General features: G+C 46.7%; 1 protein-coding gene across 1 annotated transcript in view; it reads left to right on the forward strand.

Annotated features, from left to right (window-relative positions):
• KNDC1 (kinase non-catalytic C-lobe domain containing 1) overlaps nt 1–20,254 on the forward strand; it is a 387,543-nt gene that overhangs the window by 118,199 nt on the left and 249,090 nt on the right. The window contains exons 12-14 of the mRNA XM_063963294.1: nt 9,448–9,508; nt 18,534–18,684; nt 18,766–19,520. Of these exons, the coding sequence (XP_063819364.1) occupies nt 9,448–9,508; nt 18,534–18,684; nt 18,766–19,520 (967 nt within the window). The remainder of the gene's footprint in view (nt 1–9,447; nt 9,509–18,533; nt 18,685–18,765; nt 19,521–20,254) is intronic.

The raw sequence follows: 20,254 nt of genomic DNA on the forward strand, positions 1-20,254 counted from the left end.
ATCCCGACAACAAGTCTCCTGTGCTTAGGGATGATTCTGGACACAGTCCAGAAAAAGGTGTTTCTCCCGGAAGAGAAAGCCAGGGAGTTATCCGAGCTAGTCAGGAACCTCCTAAAATCAGTGCATCATTGCACAAGGGCCATGGTAAAAAAATGGTGACTTCCTTCGAAGCAATTCCAGTCGGCAGATTTCATGCAAGAACTTTTCAGTGGGATCTGCTGGACAAATGGTCCGGATCGCATCTTCAGATGCATCAGCGGATAACCCTATATCCAAGGACAAGGGTGTCTCTCCTGTGGTGGTTACAGAGTGCTCATCTTCTAGAGGGCCGCAGATTCGGCATTCAGTTTTGGATGTTGGTGACCACGGAGGCCAGCCCGAGAGGCTGGGGAGCAGTCACACAAGGAAAAAATTTCCAGGGAGTGTGATCAAGTCTGGAGATTTTTCTCCACATAAATATAGCTAAGGGTAAATTTATAATGCTCTAAGCTTAGCAAGACCTCTGCTTCAAGGTCAGCCGGTATTGATCCAGTGGGATAAAACATCACGGCAGTCGCCCACGTAAATAGACAGGGCGGCACAAGAAGCAGGAGGGCAGTGGCAAAAACTGCAAGGACTTTTCGCTGGGCGGAAAATCATGTGATAGCACTGTCAGCAGTGTTTCATTCCGGGAATGGAAACTGGGAAGCAGACTTCCTCAGTAGGCACGACCTCCACCCGGCAGAGTGGGAACTTCATGGGGAAGTTTTCCACATAATTGTAAACCGTTGGGAATTACCAAAGGTGGACATGATGGCGTCCCGTCTGAACAAAAAACGGGACAGGTATTGCGCCAGGTTAAGAGACCCTCAGGCAATAGCTGTGGACGTTCTGGTAACACCGTGGGTGTACCAGTCGGGTATGTGTTCCATCCTCTGATTTTCATACCTAAGGTACTGAGAATTATAAGACGTAGAGGAGTAAGAACTATACTCATGGCTCCGGATTGGCCAAGAAGGACTTGGTACCCGGAACTTCAAGAGATGCTCACAGAGGACTTATGGCCTCTGCCGCTAAGAAGGGACTTGTTTCAGCAAGTACCATGTCTGTTCCAAGACTTACCGCAGCTGCGTTTGACGGCATGGCGGTGGAACGCCGGATCCTAAGGGAAAAGGCATTCAGGAAGAGGTCATTCCTACCCTGGTCAAAGCCAGAAAGGAGGTGACCGCACAACATTATCACCACATGTGGCGAAAATATGTTGCGTGGTGTGAGGCCAGGAAGGCCCCACGAAGAAATTTCAACTCGGTCGAATCCTGCATTTCTTGCAAACAGGAGTGTCTATGGGCCTCAAATTGGGGTCCATTAAGGTTCAAATTTCGGCCCTGTCGATTTTTCTTCCAGAAAGAATTGGCTTCAGTTCCTGAAGTCCAGAAGTTTGTCAAGGGAGTATTGCATATACAACCCCCTTTTGTGCCTCCAGTGGCACTGTGGGATCTCAACGTAGTTCTGGGATTCCTCAAAACACATTGGTTTAAAACCAGTCAAATCTGTGGATTTGAAGCATCTCACATGAAAAGTGAACATGCTCTTGGACCTGGCCTGGACCAGGCGAGTGTCAAATTGGTGGTTTTTTTCTCAAAAAAGCCCATATCTGTTTGTCCATTCGGACAGGGCAGAGCTGCGGACTCGTCCCCAGTTCTCTCCCAAAGGTGGTGTCAGTGTTTCACCTGAACCAGCTTATTGTGGTGTCTTGCGCCTACTAGGGACTTGGAGGACTCCAAGTTGCTAGATGTGGTCAGGGCCCTGGAAAATATAGGTTCCAGGACGGCTGGAGTCAGGAAAACTGACTTGCTGTTATCCTGTATGCACCCAACAAACTGGGTGCTCTTGCTTTTAAGCAGACTTTTGCTAGTTGGATGTGTAATACAATTCAGCTTGCACATTCTGTGGCAGGCCTGCCACAGCCAAAATATGTAAATGCCCATTCCACAAGGAAGGTGGGCTCATCTTGGGCGGCTGCCCGAGGGGTCTCGGCTTTACAACTTTGCCGAGCGGCTATTTATTTAGTCAGGGGCAAACACGTTTGTAAAATCCTACAAATTTGATACCCTGGCTAAGGAGGACCTGGAGTTCTCTCATTCGGTGCTGCAGAGTCATCCGCACTCTCCCGCCCGTTTGGGAGCTTTGGTATAATCCCCATGGTCCTTTCAGGAACCCCAGCATCCACTAGGACGATAGAGAAAATAAGAATTTACTTACCGATAATTCTATTTCTCGGAGTCCGTAGTGGATGCTGGGCGCCCATCCCAAGTGCGGATTATCTGCATTACTTGTACATAGTTACAAAAATCGGGCTATTATTGTTGTGAGCCATCTTTTCAGAGGCTCCGCTGTTATCATACTGTTAACTGGGTTCAGATCACAGGTTGTACAGTGTGATTGGTGTGGCTGGTATGAGTCTTACCCGGGATTCATAAATCCTTCCTTATTGTGTACGCTCGTCCGGGCACAGTACCTGACTGAGGCTTGGAGGGGGGTCATGGGGGGAGGAGCCAGTGCACACCACCTGATCCTAAAGCTTTACTTTTTGTGCCCTGTCTCCTGCGGAGCCGCTATTCCCCATGGTCCTTTCAGGAACCCCAGCATCCACTACGGACTCCGAGAAATAGAATTATCGGTAAGTAAATTCTTATTTTAAATGCAATTAAAAAAAAAGTGATGGTCAAAGTTCCCCTGCTTCAACAAGGGATGGGGTATTATTCAACCCTGTTTGTAGTCCCGAAACCGGACGGTTCGGTCAGACCCATTTTAAATTTAAAATCCTTAAACCTATACTTAAAAAGGTTCAAGTTCAAGATGGAATCGCCCAGAGCGGTCATCGCCAGCCTGGAAGGGGGGGATTATATGGTGTCCCTGGACATAAAGGATGCAAACCTTCATGTTCCCATATATCCACCTCATCAGGCATACCTGAGCTTTGCGGTACAGGATTGTCATTACCAATTTCAGACGTTGCCGTTTGGGCTTTCCACGGCCCCGAGGATTTTCACCAAAGTAATGGCGGAAATGATGGTGCTCCTGCGCAAGCAGGGTGTCACAATTATCCCGTACTCGGACGATCTCCTGATAAAAGCGAGATCATGAGAGCAGTTGCTGAACAGCTTATCACTCTCGCTGAAGGTGTTAGAACAACACGGCTGGATTCTCAACATCCCGAAGTCACAGTTGGTTCCTACGACTCGTTTTTGCCTTCTTAGGCATGATTCTGGATATGGACCAGAAAAGGGTTTATCTTCCGATAGAAAAGGCCCAAGAACTCATGACTCTGGTCAGGGACCTATTGAAGCCAAAAAGGGTGTCAGTGCATCACTGCACTCGAGTCCTGGGAAAGATGGTGGCGTCTTACAAGGCCATTCCCTTCGGCAGGTTCCATGCGAGAACTTTCCAATGGGACCTACTGGACAAGTGGTCCGGGTCACATCTACAGATTCATCAGATGATCACCCTGTCCCCCAGGGCCAGGGTATCTCTCCTGTGGTGGCTGCAGAGCGCTCACCTTCTAGAGGGTCGCAGGTTCGGCATTCAGGACTGGATTCTGGTAACCACGGACGCGAGCCTCCGAGGTTGGGGAGCAGTCACACAGGGAAGAAATTTCCAAGGTCTCTGGTCAAGCCAGGAGGCTTGTCTTCACATCAATGTCCTGGAGCTGGGGGCTGTATACAACGCCCTTCGTCAAGCGGAGAATTTGCTTCGCGACCTACCAGTTCTGATTCAGTAGGACAACATCACCGCAGTGGCTCATGTAAACCGCCAAGGCGGAACAAAGAGCAGAGTGGCAATGGCGGAAGCCACCAGGATTCTTCGCTGGGCGGAAAATCACGTAAGCGCACTGACAGCAGTGTTCATTCGGGGAGTGGACAACTGGGAAGCAGACTTCTTCAGCAGACACGATCTACATCCAGGAGAGTGGGGTCTTCATCAGGAAGTCTTTGCACAGATTGCTAGTCAGTGGGGCCTGCCCCAGATAGACATGATGGCGTCCCGCCTCAACAAGAAACTGCAGAGGTATTGCGCCAGGTCAAGAGACCCGCAGGCGCTGGCAGTGGACGCCCTGGTGACACCGTGGGTGTTCCAGTCGGTCTATGTGTTTCCTCCTCTTCCTCTCATCCACAAGGTATTGAGAATCATATGAAGAAGAGAAGTACAGACAGTTCTCATTGTTCCAGATTGGCCGCGAAGGGCCTGGTGTCCGGATTTGCAGGAAATGCTCACAGAGGATCCGTGGCCTCTTCCTGTGAGACAGGACCTGTTACAACAGGGGCCCTGTCTGTTCCAAGACTTACCGCGGCTGCGTTTGACGGCATGGCGGTTGAACGCCGGATCCTAGCGGAAAAGGGCATTCCGGATTAGGTCATTCCTACTCTGATAAAGGCTAGGAAGGACGTGACAGCTAAACATTATCACCGTATATGGCGGAAGTATGTTTCTTGGTGTGAGTCCAGGAATGCTCCTCCGGAAGAATTTCATCTGGGCCGTTTCCTTCACTTCCTACAGACTGGAGTGAATTTGGGCCTAATGTTAGGCTCCATTAAGGTTCAGATTTCGGCCCTGTCCATTTTCTTTCAGAAGGAATTGGCTTTTCTCCCAGAAGTACAGACTTGTGTCAAAAGAGTGCTGCATATTCAGCCTCCTTTTGTACCTCCAGTGGCACCCTGGGACCTTAACGTGGTGTTGCGGTTCCTTAAGTCTCAATGGTTTGAACCACTTAGAACGGTGGAATTAAAATATCTCACTTGGAAAGTGGTCATGTTGTTAGTCTTGGCATCGGCTAGGCGAGTGTCGGAGTTGGCGGCTTTGTCTCGCAAAAGCCCCTATCTGGTTTTCCATGTGGATAGAGCAGAATTGCGGACTCGTCCTCAATTCTTGCCCAAGGTGGTTTCATCTTTTCATATGAACCAACCTATTGTGGTGCCTGTGGCTACGCGAGACTTTGAGGATTCCGAGTCCCTTGATGTGGTCAGGGCATTGAAAATTTATGTGGCCAGAACGGCTCGGGTTAGAAAAACAGAGGCACTGTTTGTCCTGTATGCAGCCAACAAGGTTGTCGCTCCTGCTTCGAAGCAGACTATTGCTCGCTGGATCTGTAATACGATTCAGCAGGCCCATTCTACGGCTGGATTGCCGTTACCAAAATCAATAAAGGCCCACTAGGAAGGTAGGCCCTTCTTGGGGCGGCTGCCCGAGGGGTCTCGGCATTACAGCTGTGCCGAGCTGCTACTTGGTCGGGTTCAAACACCTTTGCAAAGTTCTACAAGTTTGATACCCTGGCTGAGGAGGACCTCATGTTTGCTCAATCGGTGCTGCAGAGTCATCCGCACTCTCCCGCCCGTTTGGAAGCTTTGGTATAATCCCCATGGTCCTTACGGAGTCCCCAGCATCCTCTAGGACATAAGAGAAAATAAGATTTTAAACCTACCGGTAAATCTTTTTCTCGTAGTCCGTAGAGGATGCTGGGGACTCCGTAAGGACCATGGGGCTAGACGGGCTCCGCAAGAGACATGGGCACTAAAAAAGAACTTTAGGTATGGGTGTGCTCTGGCTCCTCCCTCTATGCCCCTCCTCCAGACCTCAGTTAGAGAAACTGTGTCCAGAGGAGACGGACAGTACGAGGAAAGGATTTTTGTTAATCTAAGGGCAAGATTCATACCAGCCCACACCATCCACAATCTTATTTTCTCACCCCTAATTATTCAGTCTTGGGAAATACAATGGACACCACACGGACACATTAGATACTTATACATACCGTATGTCACATATGTACAGTAAAGTTTTCTAATGTGTCAGTGCCGTGTTCATGGTTTTTTACCATGACTGAAGTAAGGCCCTCATTCCGAGTTGTTCGCTCGCAAGCTGCTTTTAGCAGCATTGCACACGCTAAGCCGCCGCCTACTGGGAGTGAATCTTAGCTTAGCAAAATTGCGAACGAAAGATTCTCAAAATAGCGAATAGAAATTTCTAAGCAGTTTCTGAGTAGCTCGACACTTACTGCGATCAGTTCAGTCAGTTTCGTTCCTGGTTTGACGTCACACAAACACACCCAGCGTTCGCCCAGACACTCCCCCATTTCTCCAGCCACTCCCGCGTTTTTCCCAGAAACGGCAGCGTTTTTTCACACACACCCATAAAACGGCCAGTTTCCGCCCAGAAACACCCACTTCCTATCAATCACACTACGATCACCAGAACGAAGAAAAAACCTCGTAATGCCGTGAGTAAAATACCAAACTTCTTAGCAAATTTACTTGGTGCAGTCGCAGTGCGAACATTGCGCATGTGCAGTTTGCGGAAAATCGCTGCGATGCGATGAAAAAGAACGAGCGAACAACTCGGAATGAGGGCCTAAATTCTTTACGGTTGCATGCACATTTATACATAAAAACTCTTTTGTGCCAGATTGCACATAGGGGGTAATTCCAAGTTGATCGCAGCAGGACATTTTTTAGCAGTTGGGCAAAACCATGTGCACTGCAGGGGAGGCAGATATAACATGTGCAGAGAGAGTTAGATTTGGGTGTGGTGTGTTCAATCTAAATTGCAGTGTAAAAATAAAGCAGCCAGTATTTGCCCTGCACAAAAACAAAATAACCCACCCAAATCTAACTCTCTCTGCAAATGTTATATCTGCCTCCCCTGCAGTGCACATGGTTTTGCCCAACTGCTAAAAAAATGTCCTGCTGCGATCAACTTGGAATTACCCCCATAGTTTGATTAAAGTGTTACAAATTGCACTGGATGCCTTGAATAAAAGGCCTTGCTTGTGTGCAGCAGCACCTGGAAAGTCACCCCAGCACACACTGCTCATTCCCTCCTATTGGGAAATGCTACCATAAACCAGAATTGCGTCTATTATGAAAAAACGATATCATTTGAAGATGAGTATAAGTGTAAAGGTCATATCCAAAGAACCCACCCTCCTACTTCTTTAGAACCACACATTTTATAAAGTCAAATTTTTTACATTTCTCCTACAATACAGATGGTTTACCTTAATTTTTGGCTTAAACTAATCATTTAAATAGGTAACAATGAGACTGCTTTATTAGATATTACTTTTGTGTTGTGAATATTTCTTTAGGTCAGGTAAAGTACAAGCCTAGCAACTCTCTTATCCACTGAAGAGCAAGTGGAAGGCATTAAAAATGGGATCCGGTCTGAAGATCGACAGTATCTAGGTCGACAATGTTTAGGTCAACCACTATAGGTCGACAGTCACTAGGTCGACAGGGTTTCTAGGTCGACAGGTCTAAAGGTCGACATGAGTTTTTCAATTTTTTTTCTTTCTTTTTTTGAATTTTTTCATACTTAACGATCCACGTGGACTACGATTGGAACGGTAATCTGTGCCAAGCGAAGTGGTAGCGGAGCGAAGGCACCATGCCCGAAGCATGGCGAGCGAAGCGACGTGGTGCACTAATTTGGGATCCCGGTCACTCTAGGAAGAAAACGACACCCAAAAAAAAAAAATTCTCATGTCGACCTGTCGACCTAGTGACTGTCGACCTATAGTGGTCGACCTAAACATTGTCGACCTAGATACTGTCGATTTGATGAACCACACCCATTAAAAATATCCAATCATCTCAGAACTGATGCAAAAATAAAATCCTTTTTATGTGTTGGAAACCACCAATAAATACTTTATGTAATCTATTATAGGTCTGATTTTTGCACTACCATGAAACCCTAGCCACATTGGTGTGTCTGTTCCATACATGGCAAGTGATACCTTCACTCCACACTGGTCCCCCGCTTCGACTTGTGCTCTTTCATGAACAATACCATCTAGCTCCGCAAATCCTTATCCTTTGTAGAAACTAGAGATACCAAAATAAATATAGAACCCCAGCACCGCCAAAGAAGGTTTTGTGCTTGTTAAACTAGATTCTTTCAGACACAACTGCAGCAAAAGACGCAAGGAAGGCCGCAATTGTATACAATCAGGCCCTATAAGGAGGAATCCCGTCCCCCTCAACAGACTGCACCCCCATTAAGGCTGCTTCCATATATTTTCCAGGTTGTTTTTCCATCCCAATCCGCCCCTGTGTGGTCATAATAGTAACATCTTGGATGTAACAGAAACTGTGTCATTTTCATTGTCAGCCCGTGGGAAGGCTATACATCCATAGGGGAAGCCTGTAGCAGTTTAGTTACAATCTTTGGTGATTAAATAAGGAGTTTAATGCTTAGACTTATGTCATTTTGAAAAATGTACATCACCTTTATGGGTGTGGTTCGTTAGGTTGACATGCATTAAGTCGACATACATTGGGTTGACCACTGAAGGTGGACGTGGAAAAAAGTTGACATGAGTTTTTTTCACTGTTTTTGGTGTCGTTTTCTTCGAAAAGTGACGGGGAGCCTCAATTAGTGCACCGTGTCCCCTTGCATGGCTCGCTTCACTTGCCATGCTTCGGGCAAGGTGCCTCGCTCCGCTACCGCTGCACTCAGCACAGGCTACCGTTCCCAATTATAGTCCACGTGGATCGTTAAGTATGAAAAAGGTAAAAAAATTTTTGAAAAACTCATGTCGACCATTTTGTATGTCGGCCTAGTACATGTCGACCTAATGACTGTCGGTCTAATGCATGTCGACCGCCATCCCACCTTTATTTCCTACTCCTAAATTACATAATCAGAGGCCCACTTAGGGGGAGTTTCCTTTTGCTGTCCACTCCGCAAGTCTATTCAGTCCCAGTCTTCTGGTCTTATACAGTTACAGGTCCAGTATATGACTGAAAAAAGACACACAGTGCACAAAGGTGCACACTAAGGGGGTAATTCCAAGTTGTTCGCAGCAGGAAATTTTTTTAGCAGTTTGACAAAACCATGTGCACTGCAGAGGGGCCAGATATAACATGTGCAGAGAGAGTTAGATTTGGGTGTGGTGTGTTCAATCTGCAATCTAAATTGCAGTGTAAAAATAAAGCTGCCAGTATTTACCCTGCACAGAAACAAAATAACCCACCCAAATCTAACTCTTTCTGCACATGTTACATCTGCCCCCCCTGCAGTGCACATGGTTTTGCCCAACTGCTAAAAAATTTCCTGCTGCGATCAACTTGGAATTACCCCCTAAAAACACAATGCAGGTTGTTGCCAAAATAAGTCACACTTTTCATTTACATCTGACTCTGTATAAAGCCCTGTATAACCAGTGAGACTCAAATATAAAAGAAAACTCTTCACTTATTTAAAAAATCATTACATTCACAAAGAGATGTCTGCGAATCCCCTCATTTTACATAATGTGCAAATACTAAAATGAAACTAGTGCTTTATGCGTGTGTGATGCTGTGCACCCAGGAAGTCATTAAAAATAACTTTTTGTCCTTGAAAAGCATGTACTGTAGACCTACTTGTGTATACAGCATGGGAATCTAATGCTTTGTTCCTTTCACTCAGAGCATGCACAATTGCTTGTATCATGAGGAGACCGGTCCCCACGACTCAGAATCTTCAACAGGTAATGTGATGGGCACAAAGTGTTTCACACCACAAACCAGCAGACACACATTATATACTCATCTGAGCCAGATTATTTCACTTCAACAGACAGACATTGCAAAGTGTGCTATGTTGTGAGAGGCTCCTCCTTTTTCTGGTGTAAAAATAATAAATATACAAAGGTTTAGTTAACTTAATTAACAATTATCCAATGCTTAGTTTTTACCTACCAATCATTTGTCTGCATACTGTATCACAAAATGGCATCTGTAAATCTAGTGTATGTACAGTCTCAAAATTAACATTTAAAATCTAATTGGTCACAATATATTCATCTTGCAGTCAGAGGGGAGTATCGTTTATCCACGATTTATTTTCGCCTGATGAAAACAGCAGGATATCACGATTAATGACCAGTGGTCATTATCTCAATAACCTCTTACAGTCCACTTTCATTGGGCGAAAATGGACCTGCGATCACTCGATAACACACGGGTTATCGCGGTTCCGGCAGCCGCTTATCGTGGATTATGCTTCGGGTACCTGAGGCACCTGAAGCATAATCGGTGATAAGTGCCGGCATCGGTGGGAGGAGCACGCTGCATTGGGGCTAATAGGATAGCACCGTCGAAACACTTACCCGCGGTCATCGACTGTAATTGGATATCCACCAGAAAGTAGAGCTGACTGATGTGGAATCCATCAGGGTTACTCAGATGTCCGATGTTCATGGAGTTGATCTGATGCTGTGTCTTCGGGCACCGCCGCGGATCAGGGAAACCGGCAGTGGACATCTTATTACCTTTTACTTAAGATATATAATGGGTGCAAAACTTCTTTGCGCAAATAATCCTAAAACCAGCAGTTTAAAAGTCTTCACTGGAAATGTCTCAACAACATATAAAAGGTAAGTAAGTAATGGGATTTAGTGAGACCTTTAATGGCACTAAGGAATATGTCACAATCAGTAAGATGTTGTGTATGTGGCGGTGTGTGTGGAAGTGTGTATGTGGCGGTGTGTGTGGAAGTGTGTATGTGGCGGTGTGTGTGTTCTGCTGTCCACTCTGATCTGAGGAGGGTCCCCACTTTCAACAAATGAGAGGGTTGCAAAATACAGAGAAAAAGTGCTGGCGCTGAGTAGACACAGGTATAGAGGTTTCTATCATCAACTGATGATGGGCCGATTGTTCTATATAATCACTTTCACACACAAATCTATGGCCCTCATTCCGAGTTGATCGCTCGGTATTTTTCATCGCATCGCAGTGAAATTCCGATTAGTACGCATGCGCAATATTCGCACTGCGACTGCGCCAAGTAATTTTACAATGGAGATAGTATTTTTACTCACGGCTTTTTCATCGCTCCGGCGATCGTAATGTGATTGACAGGAAATGGGTGTTACTGGGCGGAAACAGGCCGTTTTATGGGCGTGCGGGAAAAAACGCTACCGTTTCCGGGTAAAAACGCAGGAGTGGCCGGGGAAATGGGGGAGTGTCTGGGCGAACGCTGGGTGTGTTTGTGACGTCAAAACAGGAACGACAAGCACTGAACTGATCGCACAGGCAGAGTAAGTCTGAAGCTACTCTGAAACTGCTAAGTAGTTAGTAATCGCAATATTGCGAATACATCGGTCGCAATTTTAAGAAGCTAAGATTCACTCCCAGTAGGCGGCGGCTTAGCGTGTGTAACTCTGCTAAAATCGCCTTGCGAGCGATCAACTCGGAATGAGGGCCAATATACCAAACTCTCTACAAAAAAAAGTTAAATATTTGTATATAAAATACTTCAATTCAAATGAAAATAAATATAATACTAATTTCTCTGACGTCCTAAGATGCTGGGACTCCGTAAGGACCATGGGAATAGCGGCTCCGCAGGAGACTGGGCACAACTAAAAGAAAGCTTTAGACTACTGGTGTGCACTGGCTCCTCCCACTATGACCCTCCTCCAGACTTCAGTTAGAATCTTGTGCCCGGCTGAGCTGGATGCACACTAGGAGCTCTCCTGAGCTCCTAGCAAGAAAGTATATTTAGGTTTTTTATTTTACAGTGAGATCTGCTGGCAACAGACTCACTGCAGCGAGGGACTAAGGGGAGAAGAAGCGAACCTACCTAACTGGTGGTAGTTTGGGCTTCTTAGGCTACTGGACACCATTAGCTCCAGAGGGATCGACCACAGGACCCGACCTCGATGTTCGGTCCCGGAGCCGCGCCGCCGGCCCCCTTACAGAGCCAGAAGCAAGAAGTGTTCCGGAAAATCGGCGGCAGAAGACTTCTGTCTTCAACAAGGTAGCGCACAGCACTGCAGCTGTGCGCCATTGCTCCTCATGCACACCTCACACTCCGGTCACTGATGGGTGCAGGGCGCTGGGGGGGGGCGCCCTGAGGGCAATATAATACACCTTGGCTGGCAAATCTACACCATATATAGTCAGGAAGGCTATATAGGTGTAAAAATACCCCTGCCAGAATTCCAGAAAAAGCGTGAGAAGTCCGCCGGAAAAGGGGCGGGGCTATCTCCCTCAGCACACTGGCGCCATTTTTCCCTCACAGCTCCGCTGGAAGGACGCTCCCTGGCTCTCCCCTGCAGTGTCAAGCTACATAAGGGTAAAAAAGAGAGGGGGGGCACTAAATTTAGGCGCAGTATATATAATATAAGCAGCTATAAGGGAAAAACACTCATTTATAGTGGGATCCCTGTGTTATATAGCGCTCTGGTGTGTGCTGGCATACTCTCTCTCTGTCTCCCCAAAGGGCTTTGTGGGGTCCTGTCCTCTGTCAGAGCATTCCCTGTGTGTATGCGGTGTGTCGGTACGGCTGTGTCGACATGTTTGATGAGGAGGCTTATGTGGAGGCGGAGCAATTGCCTATAAATGTGATGTCACCCCCTGCGGGGTCGACACCTGAGTGGATGGTTCTGTGGAAGGAATTACGCGACAGTGTCGACTCCTTGCATAAAAGGTTTGACGACATACCAAATATGGGACAGCCGGCTTCACAGTCTGTGTCTGCCCGGGCGTCTCAAAAGCCATCAGGGGCTATAAAACGCCCGCTACCTCAGATGGCAGACACAGATGTCGACACGGATACTGACTCCAGTGTCGACGACGATGAGACTAATGTATCTTCCAATAGGGCCACACGTTATATGATTGAGGCATTGAAAAATGTGTTGCATATTTCTGATGTTACCCCGGGTACCACAAAAAAGGGTATTATGTTTGGAGAGAAAAAACTACCAGTTGTTTTTCCTCCATCTGAGGAATTAAATGAAGTGTGTGAAGAAGCGTGGGCTTCCCCCGATAAGAAACTGGTAATTTCTAAGAGGTTACTAATGGCGTACCCTTTCCCGCCAGAGGATAGGTCACGTTGGGAAACATCCCCTAGGGTGGATAAAGCGCTCACACGCTTGTCAAAGAAGGTAGCACTACCGTCTCCGGATACGGCCGCCCTGAAGGAACTGCTGATAGAAAGCAGGAGGCTATCCTGAAGTCTATATATACACACACAGGTGTTATACTGAGACCAGCTATTGCTTTAGCATGGATGTGCAGTGCTGCAGCTGCGTGGTCAGATTCCCTGTCGGAAAATATTGATACCCTAGACAGGAACACTATATTGCTAAACGTAGAGCATATTAAAGACGCACTCTTATACATGAGGGATGCACAGAGGGATATTTGCCGGCTGGCATCTAAAATAAGTGCAATGTCCATTTCTGCCAGAAGAGGGTTATGGACTCGGCAGTGGACAGGAGATGCTGATTCTAAAAGGCACATGAAAGTTTTGCCTTATAAGGGTGAGGAGTTGTTCGGGGATGGTCTCTCGGACCTCGTTTCCACAGCAACAGCTGGGAAGTCTACATTTTTACCCCATATTCCCTCACAGCCAAAGAAAGCACCGTATTATCAGGTACAGTCCTTTCGGCCCAATAAGTGCAAGCGGGTTAAAGGCGCGTCCTTTCTGCCCAGAGGCAGAGGTAGAGGGAAAAAGCTACAGCATACAGCCAGTTCCCAGGAGCAAAAGTCCTCCACCGCTTCCTCTAAGTCCACAGCATGACGCTGGGGCTCCACAGGCGGAGCCAGGTATGGTGGGGGCCCGTCTCAAAAATGTCAGCGTTCGGTGGGCTCGCTCACGGGTGGATCCCTGGATCTTTCAAGTAGTATCTTAGGGGTACAAGCTGGAATTCGAGATGTCTCCCCCCCGCCGTTTCTTCAAATCTGCCTTGCCAACAACTCCCTCAGCCAGGGAGGCAGTGTTAGAGGCAATTCACAAGCTGTATTCCCAGCAGGTGATAGTAAAGGTGCCCCTACTTCAACAAGGACGGGGTTACTATTCCACAATGTTTGTGGTACCGAAACCGGATGGTTCGGTGAGACCCATTTTAAATTTGAAATCCTTGAACACGTATATAAAAAAATTCAAGTTCAAGATGGAATCGCTCAGGGCGGTTATTGCAAGCCTGGACAAGGGGGATTACATGGTATCACTGGACATCAAGGATGCTTACCTGCATGTCCCCATTTACCATCCTCACCAGGAGTACCTCAGATTTGTGGTACAGGATTGTCATTACCAATTCCAGACGTTGCCGTTCGGTCTATCCACGGCTCCGAGGGTCTTTACCAAGGTAATGGCCGAAATGATGATACTCCTTCGAAAAAAGGGAGTTTTAATTATCCCGTACTTGGACGATCTCCTGATAAAGGCGAGGTCCAGGGAGCAGTTGTTGGTCGGGGTAGCACTATCTCGGGAGGTGCTACAACAGCACGGCTGGATTCTAAATATTCCAAAGTCACAGCTGGTCCCTACGACACGTCTACTGTTCCTGGGGATGGTTCTGGACACAGAACAGAAAAAAATGTTTCTCCCGGAGGAGAAGGCCAAGGAGCTGTCATCTCTAGTCAGAGGCCTCCTAAAACCAAAACAGGTGTCGGTGCATCACTGCACGCGGATCCTGGGAAAGATGGTAGCTTCCTACGAAGCAATTCCATTCGGCAGGTTCCATGCAAGAACTTTTCAGTGGGACCTGTTGGACAAGTGGTCCGGATCGCATCTTCAGATGCATCGGCTGATAACCCTGTCTCCAAGGACCAGGGTGTCTCTGCTATGGTGGCTGCAGAGTGCTCATCTTCAAGAGGGCCGCAGATTCGGCATACAGGACTGGGTCCTGGTGACCACGGATGCCAGCCTTCGAGGCTGGGGGGCAGTCACACAGGGAAGAAACTTCCAAGGACTATGGTCAAGTCAGGAGACTTCCCTGCACATAAATATTCTGGAACTAAGGGCCATTTACAATGCCCTAAGTCAGGCAAAACCCCTGCTTCAAAACCAGTCGGTACTGATCCAGTCAGACAACATCACGGCGGTCGCCCATGTAAACCGACAGGGCGGCACGAGAAGCAGGACGGCGATGGCAGAAGCCACAAGGATTCTCCGATGGGCGGAAAATCACGTGTTAGCACTGTCAGCAGTGTTCATTCCGGGAGTGGACAACTGGGAAGCAGACTTCCTCAGCAGGCACGACCTCCACCCGGGAGAGTGGGGACTTCATCTGGAAGTCTTCCAACTGATTGTAAACCATTGGGAAAGGCAACAGGTGGACATGATGGTGTCCCGCCTAAACAAAAAGCTAGAAAGATATTGCGCCAGGTCGAGAGACCCTCAGGCGATAGCTGTGGACGCTCTAGTGACACCGTGGGTGTACCGGTCGGTTTATGTGTTCCCTCCTCTTCCTCTCATACCAAAGGTACTGTGGATAATAAGGAGAAGAGGAGTAAGAACTATACTCATTGTTCCGGATTGGCCAAGAAGAGCTTGGTACCCGGAACTTCAAGAAATGATGTCAGAGGACCCATGGCCTCTGCCGCTCAGACAGGACCTGCTGCAGCAGGGGCTCTGTCTGTTCCAAGACTTACCGCGGCTGCGTTTGACGGCATGGCGGTTGAACACCGGATCCTGAAGGAAAAGGGCATTCCGGATGAAGTCATTCCTACGCTGATTAAAGCTAGGAAAGAAGTAACCGCAAACCATTATCACCGCATATGGCGAAAATATGTTGCGTGGTGTGAGGCCAGGAAGGCCCCAACAGAGGAATTTCAGCTGGGCCGTTTCCTGCACTTCCTACAGTCAGGGGTGACTATGGGCCTAAAATTGGGTTCCATTAAGGTCCAGATTTCGGCTCTATCGATTTTCTTCCAGAGAGAACTGGCTTCACTACCTGAAGTTCAAACTTTTGTTAAGGGAGTGCTGCATATTCAGCCCCATTTTGTGCCTCCAGTGGCACCTTGGGATCTCAACGTGGTGTTGGATTTCCTAAAGTCACATTGGTTTGAGCCACTTAAAACCGTGGAATTGAAATATCTCACGTGGAAAGTGGTCATGTTGTTGGCCTTGGCTTCGGCCAGGCGGGTATCAGAATTGGCGGCTTTGTCATGTAAAAGCCCTTATCTGATTTTCCATATGGATAGGGCAGAATTGAGGACTCGTTCAATTTCTCCCAAAGGTGGTATCAGCCTTTCACCTGAACCAACCTATTGTGGTGCCTGCGGCTACTAAAGACTTGGAGGCTTCCAAGTTGTTGGACGTAGTCAGGGCCCTGAAAATTTATGTTTCCAGGACAGCTGGAGTCAGAAAAACTGACTCGCTATTTATACTGTATGCGCCCAACAAGTTGGGTGCACCTGCTTCAAAGCAGACTATTGCTCGCTGGATCTGTAGTACGATTCAGCTTGCACATTCTGCGGCTGGACTGCCGCATCCTAAATCAGTGAAAGCCCATTCCACGAGGAAGGTGGGCTGTTCTTGGGCGGCTGCCCGAGGGGTCTCGGCTCTACAACTTTGCCGAGCAGCTACTTGGTCGGGGTCAAACACATTTGCTAAATTCTACAAGTTTGACACCCTGGCTGAGGAGGACCTAGAGTTTGCCCATTCGGTGCTGCAGAGTCATCCACACTCTCCCGCCCGTTTGGGAGCTTTGGTATAATCCCCATGGTCCTTACGGAGTCCCAGCATCCACTTAGGACGTCAGAGAAAATAAGAATTTACTCACCGGTAATTCTATTTCTCGTAGTCCGTAGTGGATGCTGGGCGCCCATCCCAAGTGCGGATTGTCTGCAATACTTGTATATAGTTATTGTTTAACTAAAGGGTTATTGTTATGAGCCATCTGTTGAGAGGCTCAGTTGTTCTCATACTGTTAACTGGGTATAGTATCACGAGTTATACGGTGTGATTGGTGTGTCTGGTATGAGACTTACCCGGGATTCAAAATCCTTCCTTATTGTGTCAGCTCTTCCGGGCACAGTATCCTAACTGAAGTCTGGAGGAGGGTCATAGTGGGAGGAGCCAGTGCACACCAGTAGTCAAAAGCTTTCTTTTAGTTGTACCCAGTCTCCTGCGGAGCCGCTATTCCCATGGTCCTTACGGAGTCCCAGCATCCACTACGGACTACGAGAAATAGAATAACCGGTGAGTAAATTCTTATTATAATAGGTATATGCTGTAAAATGAAGGGGGATATCCCCATATGAAAATGTTTCTAGGTGACTCTGCTCATTACTGATATTGACTTTAATATTGATCCTACATAGGACATACTTGCTAGATGCCTAAACACTATCTGACAATTGCCATTTTGGGCGGTATTCAAATGATATATCACGCCCAATTTCCTTTCTAAAGTGATCCCCGTTATCTTACATATCGCACCCATAGTAATCCGGTTTAGCTGCGTAAAGGTTTGGGCGCCCTCGCTACTCCGGGGGTAGCAAGCTGAAATGCTTATACCACGCCCATCAGCAGAAACAGAACGGGTGTGGAAGGGGGTGAAAAGAATTGAATAACGCCCTTTGACTCTTGACAAGTAATCAGTAATGTATATGTACCAGAGTATTGCTGTTGAAAGCAGCTATTGGATACGGACATCCGTTATCCAGTTACTGCATACAAACCATGAGGCGAGAACATAGATAAATCTACTCTTGGATCTTCAATATAATCTATGCCCCCACAGCGCTGTGGATATTGTCACCTAGAAACATTTTCATATGGTACATATGGGGATATCCCCCTTCGTTTTATAGGCATATACCCTGCTGGGGTGTTGCTGGTGTAAGTAAGGAGGAAGAGGGGGAGCACCATTGTTGTTTCCGCTCCGGGCACCTGGTATGAACTTATGCCCCTGTGATGACAACAATAAAAAGATTACAGGTATTGCTGAATAGTTAGGTAAAAGCAAAGCCAACAACAGAAAAGCAGCATAACGTATAGTAAGCGTAAAAGCAAAACAATTAGCTAAGAAGCATAGGTGATCACAATAATTATCTCTGAAGCATAAATAGTCTCTGCTTATTCAGATGTGGATGGGGCAGCTGTCACTGCTACTTCCTTGTAAGCAGCAGCGATGGCTCTGTAAGACGATACTGCAGGAGGCAGTACCGATAATTGGTACTTTGTTTGGCATAGGGCCCAACTCCAGCCACACAGAATTTTATCCTTTATAAATATGTTGATTATCTTACCGTTTGTGACATTGCTTACTTGTCTATTTACTTAAACCGCCTCCTGCGGCTTTAGCATAATTTAGCACAGCCGCTGCATTCAAAGACACAGCGGCTGTGTTGTTAGCGTCCACCTCTGAGTCGGCCCCTATATTAGGAATATTTGTTTTGGAAACTTGTATTAATAGTGAAGCAAGAACCACAAAATATTTCATGGTGATATTTAGAAAGAAAAAAATACACCCATTTGCTTTTAGTTAACTTTCTTGCAGTTTAAATCATTAAAAAAAAAATTTAAGATTATTTTTTTTTTCTAAATCCATTTTGGATAGATGGTTTTTGCTGGGTGAGGAGAAATAAGTAAACAAATTCCATTTTCTGGAAATTTAAAGTCTTAAAAAACAAACAAACCCCAAAACCTAAATTTGTATGGCTTCTGCATTATTGATATTAGCGATATTGATGTTGGAATGTGACCAGCCCAGTGTAGGTTCAGCAGCGAAGGGGTTAATAATTGTATCCAAATATTCTTATTCACAGGGTTTGTACCAGTCACAACAAATAAGAAATTGATGGCGGTGAAAGGACCGGTTCCACTGAACAGCGTCCATGCAAATCTACCAGCTGCGTTTACTTCTCCAGCCACGTACTTTAAACCAATCGTTATTTTGCAAAATTCGGACATCAACAGGTACGCTTCCACATCCTTCCCTAACCAGTGACTAATGCACTTTGTATTTTTCATTTAAAATCTGTATTTCATCTCTTTTAGCAATGAAATTACAAACCCATTGCCTTGTACTAAACCGTGCGTTACTACAGAAGATGCAGGTTCCATAGAAGTAACTGACATAGAGAACCATGCGGATGAAGAAACAAGAAGCCAAAGCTGTAAATCCCACAATGGCTCTTTCAGGACCCAAGTTTCCATCAAACCTGATTCCAGACTATCAGATGGTTCATCTGATCGAAAAGAGAAGGTTCCTTCAGCAGCATCATCGGTCTCTTCAGACTCCTCAACCCTGACGAGCAGCCCAATTGTAAATAATTATTTGTTAAAACAGGATCCTAAAACTGGCAATCTCACACTTGTTCGTGTACAGCTGAGTATTCCAGAGCATATACCGAATCTGTCGCTGGAGGCTGAGCCAGTATCCCAGAGCATTAAAGCATGCACTGTGCTCTCTCCAAGCACTATTACTCAAAGTGACTCTGTTAGTAATGTCTGCGAGAATGGTATACCTCTTCCAGCTCCTTCTCTTGACAAGTGCAGAGACCTTCAATGCAAACCCAATGCTGTGTTGGATGGTTTGCCTGTTTCCAATGGCTCACTCGCTGTCAGTCCGGACATTACTCAGACTGCTCAGGATAACCATTCCACCAACACTTTGCCAGAGACTGTAGTTAATGGAGATTCTCAGACGAGAAGAAACGCATGTTCTCCTTTGCAGAAAGTGGTCAACCTCTTACACGACGAGTTTGCATTTGATGGCTACTTAGAAAACGGTGTTGAAGATATTGCAATGGGTATGTACTGAAGTATTATATTATTTTAAATTATTATACATTTTAAAGCCAGTTGTAACTGAAGTTGGAAATTATTTTCAATGGCTGTCTACTAGTCTTCTAGTTTTCCACCAACATCTCTTTACAAGACTGGGATTAATCACCGGTTTTATCCAGTTTGTCACATTCAATCCGATAAGGGATAGACCTGTACTCCAGTTAGAAGTCCTAATACATACACTGCCAACGTGGGCTGGGGTCAGCTTTGAGAACCAGTGATCTGTAACCATGTCTCTTATGTCCTAGAGGATGCTGGGGTCCACATTAGTACCATGGGGTATAGATGGGTCCACCAGAAGCCGTTGGCACTTTAAGAGTTTGAGAGTGTGGGCTGGCTCCTCCCTCTATGCCCCTCCTACCAGACTCCGTTTAGAAAATGTGCCCGGAGGAGCCGGTCACAGCTAGGGGAGCTGCATAGGAGTTTCTTTAGTTTTCTTTTTTTGAATAGAGTTTAGGCAGAGGGAGGCTGCTGGCAACAGCCGCCCTGCTTCGTGGGACTAAGGGGGGGGAGTAGTATCCACCCTGAGGGGTACGAGCCACTATCTCCGCTGACAGGACACGGAGCTCCTGAGGGGACAGATCGATCGCCGCCACAGGGGATCTCTCACCCCAGCAGCATGCCACCAACCCCCTTACAGAGCCAGAAGATGTTGGTGGCGAGTTCGTGACAAGCAGGGAGCTGGTGTGAAGATGGC

This window comes from Pseudophryne corroboree, chromosome 3 (assembly GCF_028390025.1).
Source record: "Pseudophryne corroboree isolate aPseCor3 chromosome 3, aPseCor3.hap2, whole genome shotgun sequence".
Lineage (NCBI taxonomy): Eukaryota > Metazoa > Chordata > Amphibia > Anura > Myobatrachidae > Pseudophryne > Pseudophryne corroboree.